The following is a 17,521-nucleotide window of genomic DNA, read 5'->3' on the forward strand; positions in this document are numbered from 1 at the left end:
TTATCCGGACTTAGGATCCCAACAAAGTGGCTACCCGGTCGTGGTTATCATGTGTTCTTTGGAGATTGGCATTAATAGGGAACAAAATCGCGATCTAATGAAATTTGTCACTTCCACCATACTTAAATTTTTGAGGTACCACATTTTGTTTACTGTTGTCTTACGTTCAAGGTCAGATGAACGAAAGATTGATCAGAATGGACAATTTTGCATTTTCATTACTCAATCATTTTTTTTGCTCTTCTTTCTTATGCTTCTGATTGCTTATGCTTAGTTCAACTAAGGTAAAATCATTGGTATTTTGCTTTAACTAAAACAATGATCACTATTGTTCCATATTTTGCTTTAACTAAAACAGTGATCACTATTGTCTTCTGCAATGTCAAATGAACAATTTGTTTTTTTAATTAGAGATACTGAACTTCAACTATCTTTAGAATTTTGTTAGGTACTTGGTAAAAAATTTCAATCTTTAAAATATATACCATGTCTTGCAGTTTACATATAAGGATTATTTTAAGAGGATCTTTAGTTCATAGAGGAGGGAGATGTTTACATTTAAGCATCACTTTTTTTTTTTAAATGAGCCGACTTGTTTTCATTTTAGGAAGTGGATGTGGATCCTTATGTAGAGAAGGATGATTTGCCATATGTGGAAGGAATGTGTAGCTTTGTATCTGAGCTTGCAAATGTCGTTCATGGAATTGATGACACTATGGGTTTTGCAGGGATGCCCGAGTTAGTTATCTCATTGATAGTGCAAATGAGATAGACTTACCATAATTTCCACGCTTTTTTCCGATTTTTTCTGAATCGACGATTTCTTTTGTCGTTGTTTCTTATTAGAAAAAATTTGTTTTGTTTATTGTTATTGTAGGTATCAAAAAAATCAAATCTAACAGTGTCATAAATATGAGTTTTTTTTTTTGTTATTGTAAGAACTACGTGCACAGTCTTATACTCTCGGTTCGATCTACTAAAGAGATATATTTGCTCGCAGAGAGAAGATTTTCGATTTTTGTGTTTCAATATTCTTATTTTTTTATTTTTTTCTCGGTTATACTTAATTTTGCAATGGTAATGGGTGTTTCAGATCTGTTGATTTTAAAAATTGTGTTAGGCTGAATTGTTTTTTTGTCAAATTGTGTACAATCTGGTCAACTGCTGTCTTTGAAGCTCCCTTGCCACCACATGTAGACAACGGTCTTCAACTTCATTTCACGATGTAAATTGGTATAGGAAGATAAGATTGAAATGGTCCTCATTTAACTGTATTTTTTCTTGACTATTTTTCTTTTATCTTTGCTACTTGGATGTTGTCATCAGATTGGGGCGAGTTAAGCTATGAGGATCGGGCGACTGACTCAGTTTTTCTTTTTCAATGCTCTCTCGGTTTTTTCTTCGTTCTACATTTATTTCAGGTGATTTCTTGTAAGGTTCAAATGATTGGTGCTTCAATTTACTCGTTGTTTTGGTTCTAGCAATCTTTTCAAGTATTTTTTTCAATTTTCTTCTCAAAGATGAATTTTGAGGTTAACAATGATGTTTCTGAAATTCACCCATTGGTTGTTGACTTATCAAAAACTCCTGAAATTCATCCCGCAATTAATTTGATTGATGATCAAGATATGAGTCTTGGAAGTTCTCTCTGATTGGGAGGCTGAATTTTCTTCGAATAAAATTTCCAGAAGCAACTAATCTATTGAAAAATCAATGGAGTTTAAAGGGCCAATGTCAATTGATACCATTGGGTAAAGGTTTTTTTACGATCAAGTTAGATAATGAAGAAGATAAAAATTATATTAAACAGGTAATTGGGAAGTTTTGGATCAGATATTAAAATTTAGGAACTGGATTCCAAATTTCAGGTCAGAGAATCAACGCACTTCTAAATCCATGGTATGGGTCCAATTTCCAGGTTTAGGTCTCGAATACTGGGATGAAAAAACTTTATTCAAGATTAGTCGAGCCATTGGTAATCCAATCAAAGTTGATGCAGCTACATTGAACTATCAGAGTGGATATTATGCTAAAGTCTTAATTGAAATTGACTTAGCTAAAAGTATTCCTAATAAACTTTGGATTGGTACAAGATATGGAGCTTTCTCTCAAGGGGTGACACTAACAAATTTGCCAAAATTCTGTCACAAATGCAAAATTGTTGGACGTCAATTATCTGAATGCAGATTAACAAGCAATCTACTGCAACAGAGGGTCAGAAGGTTTCCATTTCTACACCAATAAAGAATACACATAATGATACTTCTTCTCCACTTTTGGTTACTCAATCTATACTGGTTCCAACTCCAAAACCAGTTGAGATACCCCAAGTTTCCAAGTACTCCAAACATCACAAAGGGAAAATCTTCATTATCTTCAGCAGAAGCTAATACAAATGGAGAAACTCCTTTTATTGAAGTTACAAGAGGGGTCTCTAATCCAGGTCTAACTCCTAAATCTAATCCTGTTATCCAAATTAATAATAATCAATATGAAGTTCTACAAGACAATGATAGTGAGTTTTCTGAATCTGAAGATGGTGAAATAAAGGAGGTCAGTACTTCAAACTTACTAGAATTTGGTTCTATATCTCAACCAGTTACTATTTTTCAAAAATAAAAGGTCATAACTCGGGTTCCTGAAACTAATGACAATAGCAAAATAACTGGAAAGAAAAAGCCTCTTATAAAACCTTATGTGGTTACTAGAAAGGCTAGCAAAGAAAGTATGAAGCATATGGTTGATAAAGGGAGTTTAACTCCTCCTCCTCAACCACCTTTCAAATGAAAGTTGTTTTTTGGAATCTTAGAGGCCTTAAGAGACAAAAGGCCAAGGATAAACTATACTCTTTAGTCAAAACAAATAATCCATCTCTAGTTTGGGTTGTGGAATCAAAAATTAAAGTTCAAAAATCAGGAATAAAGTTGCCTGGTATGCATATTAAAATTATTCATAATTCTAAAGATATCAATAAAGGAAATATATGGTTGTTCTGGAATTGTTCTATTCAAGATTCTAATGTGATTAAATCTTCTAGTCAATGTATAACTGTGGAGGTTGGTGGTGTTTTAGTTACTGGAATTCATGCTAATTCTTATACAGTGAATAGAAGAGAATTATGGGAGGATTTATATGAAATAAGTTTGCTTGATAAACCTTGGCTTCTAATAGGTGATTTTAACATTGTGCTAAATGCTGATGAAAAAAGGGTGGTAGGAGTCCTCTTAACACTGCAATGAGTGATTTTAAATATTGTGTTGATTCTTGTGGTCTAATTCAAGCTCCTAAAAGTGGCCTAGAGTTCTCTTGGTGTAATGGTAGAGTTGGGAATAAAAGAATCTTATGTAACTTGGATAGAACACTTTTTTAATTCGAAATGGCTTGATACATTTAGTGGTTGGCATTATCATGTAGTTGCAAGAGGAATCTCTGATCATGGTCCTCTTATTGGTTCTGACACTGTTATTGGAAGAGCTCTAAATACTCCCTTCAGGTTTCAACAAATGTGGCTTACTCATCCTTCCTTCTTACAAGTGGTCATTGATTCTTGGAATGAAGATATTATTGGTAATCCTATATTTATATTTATGAACAAACTTAAAAGACTGAAAAACATTCTCAAGACTTGGAACTGGGAAATTTTTGGAAATGTTCAAGAAAATCTTAAAAAAGTTGAAGACAAGGTTATGGAAGAAACTATTAAGTCAGATGTTGATCCTGCCAATATCTCCTTATTGAATAATTTGGTTACTGCTAGAGGCAATTATGAAATGGCTGCAAATAACTACAATACTTTCTTGAGAGATAAAGCCAGATTGAACTGGATTAAAGATGGTGATATGAATTCCAAATTTTTTCATACCAGTATCAAAATGAGACAATCCCAAAATACTATCTCTGAACTGGAAAATGATTCAGGTGATATTATTACCACTCAACAGGGTATCTCTGATTTGCTTATTGACTATTTTAAGAAGAAGTTTGAACACCAATCAGTTCAAATTAATGATTCAATATTTGATGTCGTGCCTCATATTATTTCTGAAGCTGATAATTTTTTCTTGGAGGATTGTCCAAATGAAGAGGAAATAAAGAAAGTTGTTTTTAATCTGAATGTTGATAGTGCTCCAGGTCCTGATGGATTCACTGGAGTTTTTTTACAGAGCAGCTTGGGAAATCATTAAAGGAAACTTAGTCGATGCTATTCAATTTTGCTGGAGAAAAAAAATAATACCAAGTGGTATGAATTCCAACTTTCTTGTCTTGATTCCTAAAATTAAAGGGGCTAAAATTACTAGAAGCTTTACACCAATTGGTCTTAGTAACTTCTGCTTTAAAATTATCACCAAGATCATTACTGAGAGACTCACTAGATATTTGCCGGTTCTTGTCTCTCAACAACAATATGCTTTTGTTAAAAATAGGAATATTCATGAGCAAATATTGTTAGCTTCTGAATTAGTGAATGAGATGTCAACTACTAGAAGAGGAGGAAATGTAGGTCTCAAACTAGATATATCACAAGCCTATGATACCATGAACTGGGAATTTTTATATAAATCTTTAAAAAAGTTTGGATTTTCAGCTAAATTTTGTAATTGGATCATGGTTCTTCTTCAGTCTTCTAAATTGTCTATTATGCTCAATGGAGGTCCAATTGGCTATCTTGGTGTCGGTAGAGGCCTGAAACAGGGAGATCCCCTCTCTCCAATTCAATTTATTCTTGCTCAAGATGTTCTTAGTAGGAAAATTCACCAATTAGTCTTGGAAGGAAAGATTCAACCAATGGTGGTAAGAAATGGCATTCATCCTACACATCTAATGTTTGTTGATGACATCTTCTTGTTTTGCAATGGAGGTAAGAAAAGCATTGAAATCTTTATTAATGGATTATCAAGCTGCTTCTGGTCAAGTTTTTAATGCTACAAAAGGCAAATGCTTTGTTGATGGTACTTCAGATACAAGAAAAAGACAGATTGCAGATTACTTCCAAATGGATATTTCTTCCTTTTCTGACAAATACTTGGGAGTTTTTCTTGCTCAAGGTAAAATGAAATCTATACATATCTGGTATTTAGTTGATTATATGCATCTCAGACTAGGTTCATAGAGTGGCAAAATCTTAAACTTTCAAGCAAGGCTCACTTTGTTAATCATGTTCTGAGTAGTATTCCAATTTATAATATGTCCATATACAAATGGCCTAGAAAAGTTCTGGAAGCTTGTGAAAAAATCACTAGGAATTACTTATGGTCTGGCAATGCTGAAGAAAGGAAATGTATAATGTTAGAGCATAGCTCGGTCAACCTCGCATGCGTTGCTATCTCAAGCATGTTTGTCAATGTTAGTGATCAAAACTATAAGTTTTGATTTCTAGCCTACATAGCTAAGTCTCGAACTAGGATAGAAAAGTGTAGTTGAGCTCACGGACTTCATGGCAATTCATCATACAACGACGAAGATCTATACAAGGAACCGTGGAACTTCATCAACAAAAAGGTATGTGGAGACTTGAACTTATCTATCACTCAAAAGTCTATCTCTTCTATCTCCTACTTCTTATGAGACAAAAGTCGTATGCTATATAGACTAGATCATACACATTTGACATTTCGAGCTGCGCATTCATTGCTTATCTTTTATCTCGAAATCGTGTGTTGGTAAAGCGTTTCGCTTTGATCAAGTTTATCTTCACCTAGTGACGAAAGTCATGAAAATTTTCAATCACTTTGAGAATTGCTCTGACGTGAATCGGTCTGTGAATAACGGCTACATAGCGTCCTCTGAGAATGTCTCAATGATTGAAATGAGAGTTTAGATTACATAACCATGTATTCCTTGAACCTAAGTTTTCGAACTTTGTGATCAAGAGAAATCGGGAGGATTGTGGAATTGGCTTGCCAAGTCCGCGAACTGTCAGAAGTTCTCGACCGAGAATTTCGGCTGGGATTTTCCAAAACTCATTTGTGTGCTAAGTCCGCGAACTCAGTTCGCGAACTGGAGGAAGTTCTCTTTCTGAAAATTTCTGCTGAGTTTCGAATCATCTTTGTTTCAATTGTGTCTTGTGTAGTTACATAAGATCTCATAGCAATTGAACAACTCTATAATTAGTTCATTTGAGTCAACTGAACTAGTTATGGTGAAGAAGAACAAGGTTAATATGAAATGCTCATATGGTTAACCTTTTGGGTTACTGTGTTGAACCAACATACACGTACACGTTTGGGCATGGTTTTAACGAACCCAGTAAACGTCTACCCAAGTATGTGTGACAAGCTAAGTTTTCGATCTAATGGTTGAGAAATATTAGCTTGAATCTAAATCAGGTTTTCATCTAACGGTGAATAAGGATTGCTTTGTAACTAAGGCAAAACCCTGATTTGAAGGCTATATAAAGGAGACATCTAGCATTGTGCAAAACTAATCCCCACACGTTTGTGTGCTACTATTGCGCCCGCTAGAGTCGATCTCCATTAACCTTTGATTTTCTTCTCTAAAATCAGGTTAACGACTTAAAGACTTCATTGGGATTGTGAAGCCAGATCGATACTACTTTATCATAGTTGTGTGATCTGATCTTGCATCTTCTATCGTACGAGTACAATCGATTGATTGACTTGAGATCGTGAGAGTTCTCCGATAGGCAAGATAAAGAAGTTACAAACATTTTCGTTTCACTGTTTGTGATTCCTCGACAATCCGCTTGTGTGGTCAGGAAGGATTGTAAAGAGGTGATTGATTAATCTAGGTTGTTCTTCAGGAATATAAGACCGGATTATCAATTGGTTCCTGTTACCTTGATTTTATATCTAAAGACGGAACAAAACCTAGGGTTTATCTGTGGGAGACAAATTTATCCTCTTATAGACTTTTCTGTGTGAGACAGATCTGTTTATTATCAAGTCTGTGATTTTGGGTTACAACAACTCTTGGTTGTGGGTGAGATCAGCTAAGGGAATCAAGTGTACAGTATCCTGCTGGGATCAGAGGCGTAGGAGTACAACTGTACCTTGGATCGGTGTGAGACTGATTGGGGTTCAACTATAGTTCAGTCCGAAGTTAGTTTGCATTAGGGTAGTGTCTGTAGCGGCTTAATACAATGCGTATTCAATCTGGACTAGGTCCCGGGGTTTTTCTGCATTTGCGGTTTCCTCGTTAACAAAATTTCTGGTGTCTGTGTTATTTCTTTTCCACATTATATTTTATATAATTGAAATAATACAGGTTGTGCGTTCGTGATCTTCAATTTGAAATCCAATCTTTGGTTGTTGATTGATATTGATTGATCCTTGGACATTGGTCTTTGGTACCGTCCAAGTATTCCTTGTATTTGATAAAGACTCGCTATTGTTTTTAGCTTGAGTAAAAGTCAAATCAAGAGAGAGATATTAACTCCTTGAGATACTTTTATCTAGATTGAGTCTAACTGTCTAGTTGATTCTCTAGCAAAGTATTTCGGAGTTAGTCCATACAGATTGCTAAGCGAAATATTGGGTGGTGTTGTTAGACCCCCGCTTTTTCAATTGGTATCAGAGCAGGCAAACACGTTTAAGACCTAACAAGTCCGTGTTTGTAGCAATCTGAATCTATGGACAGAGGTGTTATCTCTATTAACGTACCACCAGTCTTCGATGGCTCCAATTACTTATGGTGGAAAATTTCTATGCGAGCTTTTCTTCAATCTCGTGATTTTCAATCATGGGTATATGTGGTGAATGGTTATGATGCGCCCGTTGTTGTAGCTGGAGACGGAACTGTTCCCAAAAATATTGGAGAATATAATGCTGCCGAGATTCTTGCTGCAAAGCAGAATTCTGAAGGGTTAAATGCTATCATACATGCCATTGCCCCAAGTCTTCAACACCATGTGTCTAATTACACTAGGTCTAAAGATGCTTGGTATATCTTAGAAACCGTATTTGAAGGAAACTCCAGCGAAAAGGAAGCTAGCTTCAAAACCTTAATTCCGATTGGGAGAACCTTCGTATGGCAGATGAAGAAACATTTGATGAGTTTAATCACAAAGTGTCTGAAATTGTTAATGCATCTTTTGCATTGGGTAAGACTATTCCTGAAAAGGACCTTGTGATGAAAATTCTCAGATCGCTGCCATCTATATACGAGTCTAAGAAGCATGCCATCGTTGAGGAGAATAACCTCAATAATCTTTCCAGAAACACCTTGGTTGGGAAGCTAAAAATCTTTGACCATGAGCATACATCCAAAGTCGGTAAGGATGTTTCCTTTAAAGCACAGAAGAGCACTGAATTACTTGCCAAAGGTAAAAGTGTTCATGTCTCTGAGGATGATCAGTCTGAGAATGATTTATCAGATGAAGACCTTGACAAGTCGGTCTCCTTGATCATAAGACAGTTTAGGGATCTTCTGTTGAAGAGAAGTAAACGGTTTTCAAGAGATAAACCTAGGTCATCAGACAAACCTCACGGTCGCGTACCTCCTAAAAACAGGGCTGATGACGAGGACATGCCTCAGTGCTTTAAGTGTAAGGGTTTTGGACATTTTTCCAACGAATGCCCAAATCGTATAAAATACACTGGGAACAAAGGTTTAGCTGTAACACTTGATGAAATGTCTGAAACCTATGATTCCGATAAAGATAGGAAATCAAGTGTAGGGATCCTTGGTCAAAACATCGATTTTGATACTTGTAGCAATACATATATCAACCTCAATGGGTTCGGAGAAGAAGGAAACCCAATAAAGCTGGAAGATTCTCTAGCTGGAAACCCTGTCAGTAATGTTTCAGGATCTACTGTATGTCTAGCTGCTTGCACATCTCAGATGCCTGAATACTATCCAAGTTTGACGTGCTCGTTTTTTTCGATGAAGGGACACGAACTATCAAGGTGTTACAAGTACAAGCACCAAATAAGGAACGCTAACAAACTTCAACGAAGAGCAGATCGATTAGCAAGGAAGCTGAAACTTGCTCAGAAGACCGCCGAGGTATGTAGGATCTTATCTTCGTCTAAGAAGTTGGTTTCTAGGGATAGAGTAAGACCATTTGAAAAGAAAGTATGGTCGAATCGTTTTGATATACAAAAGTCTGAAGATTCCTCCCTTGAGGAAAAAGATGGACAAAAATCGTTGTTCATCGCAACACAACTTGATTGTGTTGTTGGGAAAATCTTGTCTCATGTGCCTGATCGAAAAGAGACAAGATTGAGTGTTGTTTCAGGCTTCAGTAAAGTTTTTTCTTCTTTTCTTAGATTTTTTATTTTCTGTTTATCAAATAAAATAAAGGATTATTATCGACAATTCTACTCTTTATAGGGTTTTAGAGTTGGGCGTATACGAACCTGTCAATAGGTTTCGAACCCTACATTCCTTTTTCCTTTTTGACATACTATATAAGATTGCTTGTTGAGTTAGGTGATTCAATTACACAAATCCAGTTGTTTATAACTGTTCTCAAAGCACCATGTCAGATGGAAAGGATGCCAACATGATTGTTAAATCTTCAATCAAGGAAAAAGAAAAATCTCCTGTTTCTAAGTCCCTGAAAAGAAAAAGAAGGAATACAAGAAATCCCAGGGTTGTGCCTTCTAACTCTCAGAAGTTTTCCGATGTTATTGATGAGTTGAAGGAAGTAAGAAAGGAGATTCGTGAAATAAAGGCTTTTGTGTCAAAGTCCTTAGAAATTCAGAGAGCCTTGGTACGACATAATCAGTCAAGACTGTTCGTTGATATAAACTCCTATCTTCGTGAACCTTATGTTCCAATGGCTGTTGACAACAAGGAGTTTGGGAATGATGCTGAATTTCTCAAAGGCATTGTCGCCTAGGATGTCTTCTTTTTGGATTAGTTGGAAGAATAACTAGTGCTTTGAATAGCGATGATTGTGACTACACATAGTTATTTTTGTTTTCATCTTCTTATGTTATTTTTTAGGTTTATCGGTATTGAATTCTAAAAATATTTGGAGGATGATTATTATTGCAGTATTTTAATGGTCTGTGATATTGCAATATTTTTATGGGATATGTATTGTTTACGTCCGTGAACTTGAAGGTCCCATATTGTAGTCAAAAGTAAAATCGTTCATGAATCGGTATCGTATTAATGAAATGACGAATGGACTTTTGACATATACAAAAGTTAAGCCTATGTAATCATTAATTTGATGGAAAATAGGATAAAATCTTTTGTTCAACAAGGATAAAGTCTATTATGTCGTTATGATGGAAAATAGAATAGATCCTTGTATGTTATCCACGGTATTGATCTTCATTGATCCATTTTATTATGTTTTACCGTGAAGGCTCAATTGTGTGTCTTATGTTGAGCACCTTACAACTAAGTCGATTTACCTTGGCTTTGTTGGTTGTTCCATAAGATGCTATATGTCGAGCATTAAGAACTAAATTAATCAACCTGTTTGGTTATTTAGTTTGTACTCCATAAGTTTTCTTTCTTATGTCGAGTACATGTACGGTTAAGGTTGTCATATTTTATGATGAACTTAGTCGGGGTTCCATAAGTTCTTTTATGTTGAGCCCAAAATAATTAAATTGATTACTTCGGTGATTAGTTTGGTTATTTGTATTCCAATTAGATTAATTATAGGTTCTCTTGTAATTAATCTAGTTGAGTTTTCATATATTCCACAAGTTCTTGTGTTGAGTATATGAAAGGCTACACTATCATGTTCTTTGGTTAATATAGTCATATATTCCGTAAGGTTTTCCTTATGTTGAGTATTTGAATGGTTAAGTTAGTCATCTTTGTGTGATTGACTTAGTCGTAGCTCCGTGAGTTTACTTATGTTGAGCACTTTCAATTAAATTGATCACTTTTGTGGTTTGATTTAATTGCGTATTCCAATTGAATTAATCATGGGTTTACTTGTGGTTAATTTGGTTGAGCTTTGGATATAGAAAATCATTCCTATGGTTTTGGTCTCCAATGTAAAATCCTTCTTTTCTTTCGAAATTAAGGTCGCTCTTGTTGTTCTCTCGGGAATGACATCAAATGGGGGAGAGTTCTTTTGAACTTGTGCTTAATGGTAATATCTTGCGGGGAGTGCGGTTGTGGAATTTTATAGGGGTTATCTTGTATCTTAAAACTCCTTGATGAATGTTGTTAGCTTCGGCTATTAGATTGCATCTAAATTAAGTTGGTATGTATTTTTCTTTTGGTCATGAAATGTCTCTTGTGGAAATTTCATTATGATCCCATTCTTGTACCTTTGCCAATTTTATTGACAAAAAGGGGGAGAAATATTGTAGTTCACACTATAAATACATATGGTTTTCGGATCATTGTGTAAGGGGGAGTGGTTTCCATGATCGAGATGGAGTATTGACTAAGGGGGAGTGATACATATCACCGTAGTATTATTTTTAAAGTCGTGATAAAATTGGACTTTGATGTTATATAATAATACTATGACACTGTATAATAATGATCGAGAATCTCGATTTCTCTCATTGTTATAGCTACGGATCTTGAACAACGATGGTGCTAAACTTACAACCTTTGGGATCATTGGAGTACTTGGAAGGACGAAGATTTCAAGGAACATTGAAGATTAGACTATAGAATAGGATCCACTAAAGTTTATCTTTTTTGTATTCCATATGTATTGATAGTTTTGTCACTAAAATTGACAAAGGCGGAGATTGTTAGAGCATAGCTCGGTCAACCTCGCATGCGTTGCTATCTCAAGCATGTTTGTCAATGTTAGTGATAAAAACTATAAGTCTTGATTTCTAGCCTACATAGCTAAGTCTCGGACTAGGATAGAAAAGTGTAGTTGAGCTTAAAGACTTCATGGCGATTCATCATACAACGACGAAGATCTATAAAAGGAACCGTGGAACTTTGTCAACAAAAAGGTATGTGGAGACTTGAACTTATTTATCACTCAAAAGTCTATCTCTTCTATGAGACAAAAGTCGTATGCTATATAGACTAGATCATACACATTTGACATTTCGAGCTGAGCATTTATTGCTTATCTTTTATCTCGAAATCGTGTGTTGGTAAAGCGTTTCGCTTTGATCAAGTTTATCTTCACCTAGTGAGGAAAGTCATGAAAAGTTTCAATCACTTTGAGAATTGCTCTGACGTGAATCGGTCTGTGAATAACGGCTACATAACGTCCTCTGAGAATGTCTCAATGATTGAAATTAGAGTTTAGATTACATAACCATGTATTCCTTGAACCGAAGTTTTCAAACTTTGTTGATCAAGAGAAATCGGGAGGATTGTGGAATTGGCTTGCCAAGTCCGCGAACTGTTGGAAGTTCTTGACCGAGAATTTCTGCTGGGATTTTCCAAAACTCGTTTGTGTGATAAGTCCGCGAACTCAGTCCGCAAACCCAGTCCGCGAACTGGCAGAAGTTCTCTTTCCGAGAATTTCTGCTGAGTTTGTAAAACTCAACCGATTAACTTAAGTCCGCGAACTTGTTTGTGAACTTAAGATGTTATGATCTAATGATGAGCTCTGAACATGAAACATTAAATTACTAAGGAATGCTTTATGCAAACAGTGGCTATAATGTTCATGAGCCGATTCAATCGAATCGAATCATCTTTGTTTCAATTATGTCTTGTGTAGTTACATAATATCTCATAGCAATTGAACAACTCTTTAACTAGTTTATTTGAGTTAATTGAACTAGTTATGGTGAAGAAGAACAAGGTTAATATGAAATGCTCATATGGTTAACCTTTTGGGTTATTATGTTGAACCAACATACACGTACATGTTTGGGCATGGTTTTCACGAACCCAGTAAACGTCTACCCAAGTGTGTGTGTGACAAGCTAAGTTTTCGATCTAACGGTTGAGAAATATTAACTTGAATCTAAATCAGGTTTTTATCTAACGGTAAATAAGGACTTCTTTGTAACTAAGGAAAAATCCTGATTTGAAGGCTATATAAAGGAGACATCTAGCATTGCGCAAAACTAATCCCCACACGTCTGTGTGCTACTAGTGCGCCCGCTAGAGTCGATCTCCATTAACCTTTGATTTTCTTCTCTAAAATCAGGTTAACGACTTAAAGACTTCATTGGGAGTATGAGGCTAGACCGATACTACTTTATCGTAGTTGTGTGATCTGATCTTACATCTTCTATCGTACGAGTACAATCGATTGATTGACTTGAGATCGTGAGAGTTCTCCGATAGGCAAGATAAAGAAGTCACAAACATCTTCGTCTCATTGTTTGTGATTCCTCGACAATCCGCCTGTGTAGTCAGGAAGGATTGTAGAGAGGTGATTGATTAATCTAGGCTGTTCTTCGGGAATATAAGACCGGATTATCAATTGGTTCATGTTACCTTGATTTTATATCTAAAGACGGATCGAAACCTAGGGTTTATCTGTGGGAGACAAATTTATCCTCTTATAGACTTTTCTGTGTGAGACAGATCTGTTTATTATCAAGTCTGTGATTTTGGGTTACATCAACTCTTGGTTATGGGTGAGATCAGCTAAGGGAATCAAGTGCGTAGTATCTTGCTGGGATCAGAGGCGTAGGAGTACAATTGTACCTTGGATCGGTGGGAGACTGATTGGGGTTCAACTATAGTCCAGTCCGAAGTTAGTTTGCAGTAGGCTAGTGTCTGTAGCGGCTTAATACAGTGTGTATTCAATCTGGACTAGGTCTCGGGGTTTTTCTGCATTTGCGGTTTCCTCGTTAACAAAATTTCTGGTGTCTGTGTTATTTCTTTTCCGCATTATATTTTATATAATTGAAATAATACGGGTTGTGCGTTCGTGATCATCAATTGGAAATCCAACCTTTGGTTGTTGATTGATATTGATTGATCCTTGGACATTGGTCTTTGGTACCGTCCAAGTATTCCTTGTATTTGATAAAGACTCGCTATTGTTTTTAGCTTGAGTAAAAATCAAATCAAGAGAGAGATATTAACTCCTTGAGATACTTTTATCTAGATTGAGTCTAACTGTCTAGTTGATTCTCTAGCAAAGTATTTCGGATTTAGTCCATACAAATTGCTAAGAGAAATATTGGGTGGTGTTGTTAGACCCCCGCTTTTTCATATAACATTAAAATGGGACTATGTTTGTACCTCGAAAGAAGAAGGTGGGCTTAGTATTAGAAAACTAGATGATGTGAACAAGGCTCTTTTAATGAAATTACTGTGGAAACTCCTTCATTGTCATGATGAATGGGCCAACTTCTTTCTTGCTAAATATATGGACAAAAATGGGAACTGGATTACTTACTACAGAAAATCCTATATGTGGAATGTCATTAAATGGGTTCTTCCAACTTTCTTTGAAAATACTAGGTGGATAATTGGTAATGGTGCAAAAGTCTCCTTGTGGAATGATAAATGGATTTTTGATGAACCAATCTGCAAGATTTTTCCTAACCATCCTTATATTGATTTGCATCCTCATTTGAAAGTCTAGGATTTAATTGTTGATAATCATTGGTGTTTTCATGAATATTTCCTTCAATTCTCCAGCATTGATCAATTACTTGTCATGAAAGAAGGTGAAGACTTGCTTATTTGGTGTAACAGTCATTCTGGGATATTCACTATTTCAGATGCTATCAATAAAATTAATATTCATCAGCCTAAATTGCACTGGTATAAAAAAATCTGGAACCCTGCAGTGCTTCCTTCAACTTCTGCTAATGTTTTGAAGATTGCTAGAAATGTTTGTGCTACAGAAGATAATCTGAGAAAAAAGGGATTTCAGTTTGCTTCAAGATGCTATATTTGTCATGATGGAGAAGATAGTATAGAGCATATCTTATGGAAATGTGAATTTAGCACCAACTTGTGGAATTGGCTATCAGGTATCTTTCTATTCCACAAACCAAATTCTTTTGAGGATGTTCTGAAAATGCATAAGAATTCTAGTCCCGTGATTAAAGAATTATGGAGTATCAACTCTTATACTGCTATGGTTGAACTGTGGTTCTTAAGAAATGCAATATATTATGATGCTTAGAAGCCCGTGCTTACTAAATTACAGTTAAGAATTGCTAGAAAAGTTCATGAATGTGAAGTTAGACTGAAAGGTGTTATGTGGGGAACTGATATTGAGAATTCAATCTTACAATTCTTTAACATCCAAGTAAGGAAAAAGAAAAGAACAAGAATTATTGAAATCTTTTTTTGTCTGCCAAATGAGAATGAGCTATTGTTATGCTGTGATGGAGCTTCTAGAGGGAATCCAGGCAATGGATTTGTAGTAAGGAATCATGTTGGATCTTTCATTTTTGCAAAATCTGGTGGCTTGGGGATTTCCACTAATTATGTAGCAGAATTCATTGCTTGCATTAAGGCTTTAGAATGGGCAGTTGAGTATTTTCATTTCCAAAATTTTGCAATCTGATTCTGGTATGTGTGCCAAAGCTCTACAACAAAATAAGATCCCCTGGTTTTTGCTGGCTAGATGGCAAAGAATTATGGCAAGTATTCAGTCAATTAACTTCAAGCATGCCTACAGAGAAATCAACTTCTCAGCTGACCATTTTGCTAAGCAGGGAGCACAGTTGCAGAAGGGGCAGATCCTCAAGTTCAATGAAAGACCAAGCAATTTGCACAGACTTGAATTCCCAGGGCAACCTTATTACAGATTTGTTTAGTGTTGTTTTCCTTTCTTTCATAGCTTTATTTTGGTCTTCTTTTTTAGTGTCTCTTTTGGGTTGTAATTTTAACTCTATTTTGTTTTTAATAAAGCTTTAGTTTTTTTTTCAAAAAAAAATAAAAAATGTTGTCATCGGATTTTCCTTAGTAACATTCATGCTTCTCTTATTTGTTCAACGGTTTGCATGAAAAAGTTGGAATCACACTTGCTCCAATCATCCTTCTTTGGTTTACCTTTATAATTGGTACCCTAACTTATGGTTCTCATCGTAGGTGAAGGGCGCATTTGGGCTTAATATGTAAGGAAGAATTACTGCTCCTAACTGAACTTGGTTAGTTTCTACATCTTGGTTTCTTGCATTGAAAGATTTTATCATGTTAGATGTGTTAATGATAATCCAGTTCAATCTAGGAAAACTAATACTATTCCGGTTTTTATTGTTGCTCGGGTAGTATGAACTCTAGAAAAGGTAAATAGTCATGCTTTTTTATGTGGTAGTGGTGCTTTTATCGGTGTTCAACCGTATATATTTAATGAACTGTTTTACATTCTTTTTTCTTTTTTTTTTCCTATTTCTTATTTGGATGTTAGTTTTCTTTAAATTAATTCTTTGAATTTGTATATTCGCGATGAGATAAAAATTTGGATAACGTCTCAAAGAGAAAGCATTTTAAGGATTTCAATGAAAACTTTATATGTTCCCTTGATCCTACTAGGTTTCTGGCATTGTATTTCCACCATGTAAGTCTTTTCAAGATTATCATTCAATAATAATTAAGGTATTGTTGCGGTTCATTCCAAAACATTGTTGTGCACCGGATTATTGATTTGAAGTTTGATAAGGACATAATTGAATGTATCTTAGCAAATTTTAAAATTTTAAGTTGTGCAGAGTTTGAAATATCGTGAACAAATGAACCGGTTTTTGGATTTACTTATTTATTTGTCACCGTTTTACAATTTGTTTATCTTTCCTGTGGATATGTAAGTATAATTTAGGGATTATTATTTGTTTTATACTCTTCTTTATTTTGAATGACAAAATGTTTTTATGTCTGGTACGCCTACCAACTTCCTCTTGATAGATTCATGACATTCATTTCTAAATATACTGCTTAGCTTCAAAATCATCTTTTGACGTCATATTCCTATATGTATTCTTTGTTGCGGGTTACTTACTTCATGAACATTGTCAATTTTATATTGTATGTCATTTCAGTCTCCAACTCTGCATTTTCTGGCTGAATGAAGTTATTAATTAATTGTAACAATGGAGATCATGGAATTAGTACTGGAAAATCACATGGTTTTTCGTTTTATTGCAGGAATTAATGGAGCTTCAGGACGTGCGTGCAATAGGTGTAGTAGAGTTGAAAGTATGGCTAACAAAAGTTTGAATAGCTCAATCGACGACCAGGAAACTCCAAGGTGTTCGTGGACATCGATATTATGCCGGGAAGAAGTATCAACTTGGAAAGTTGTTCCATTCTTCGAGATGGAGTTATGAGAATTAACAGAAGTTAAAAGAGGGACAATATATACTGGGTATAGAAAATATAAATATTGAGCAGGCTAAGTATCAAACAAGGCTGAAGAGGTTAAGACTACATGTTGAAGGTATTTGCTTTGACAATGCTCCGAGAAATCTATCATTTCTGCCAGTCCTTACCTGCCTATGTCGGAGTTCCATCAAAGACAATATCCAATTTAGGACTTCAAACTTCATGAAGAAGGTAAAGAGAAAAAGCTCATGTGATGCATTCCCTGCCTAAAAATTTAATTTGATAGTATAACCTACATATAAATTGTAATAAACTCTTTTATTTTTGCAAGTGTTGTCCGAACTGTGTTAATTAGATAGTGTCTCACTTTGAGTCTTAAATGTCACGGTCATAAATGTCACGGTCGTAAATGTCA

At 35.3% G+C, this 17,521-nt stretch overlaps 1 protein-coding gene across 1 annotated transcript; it reads left to right on the forward strand.

Annotated features, from left to right (window-relative positions):
- Positions 1–3,314: 3,314 nt before the first annotated feature.
- Positions 3,315–4,184, forward strand: LOC113312428. The gene has a single exon (XM_026561182.1). The coding sequence runs from the start codon at positions 3,315–3,317 to the stop codon at positions 4,182–4,184; it is 870 nt and encodes a 289-aa protein (XP_026416967.1).
- Positions 4,185–17,521: the final 13,337 nt, after the last annotated feature.

Source organism: Papaver somniferum, chromosome 9, assembly GCF_003573695.1.
Source record: "Papaver somniferum cultivar HN1 chromosome 9, ASM357369v1, whole genome shotgun sequence".
Lineage (NCBI taxonomy): Eukaryota > Viridiplantae > Streptophyta > Magnoliopsida > Ranunculales > Papaveraceae > Papaver > Papaver somniferum.

Coding starts and splice junctions, on each gene's coding strand:
- LOC113312428 (XM_026561182.1), top strand. CDS start 3,315: ATGGTAGAGTTGGGAATAAAAGAATCTTATGTAACTTGGATAGAACAC.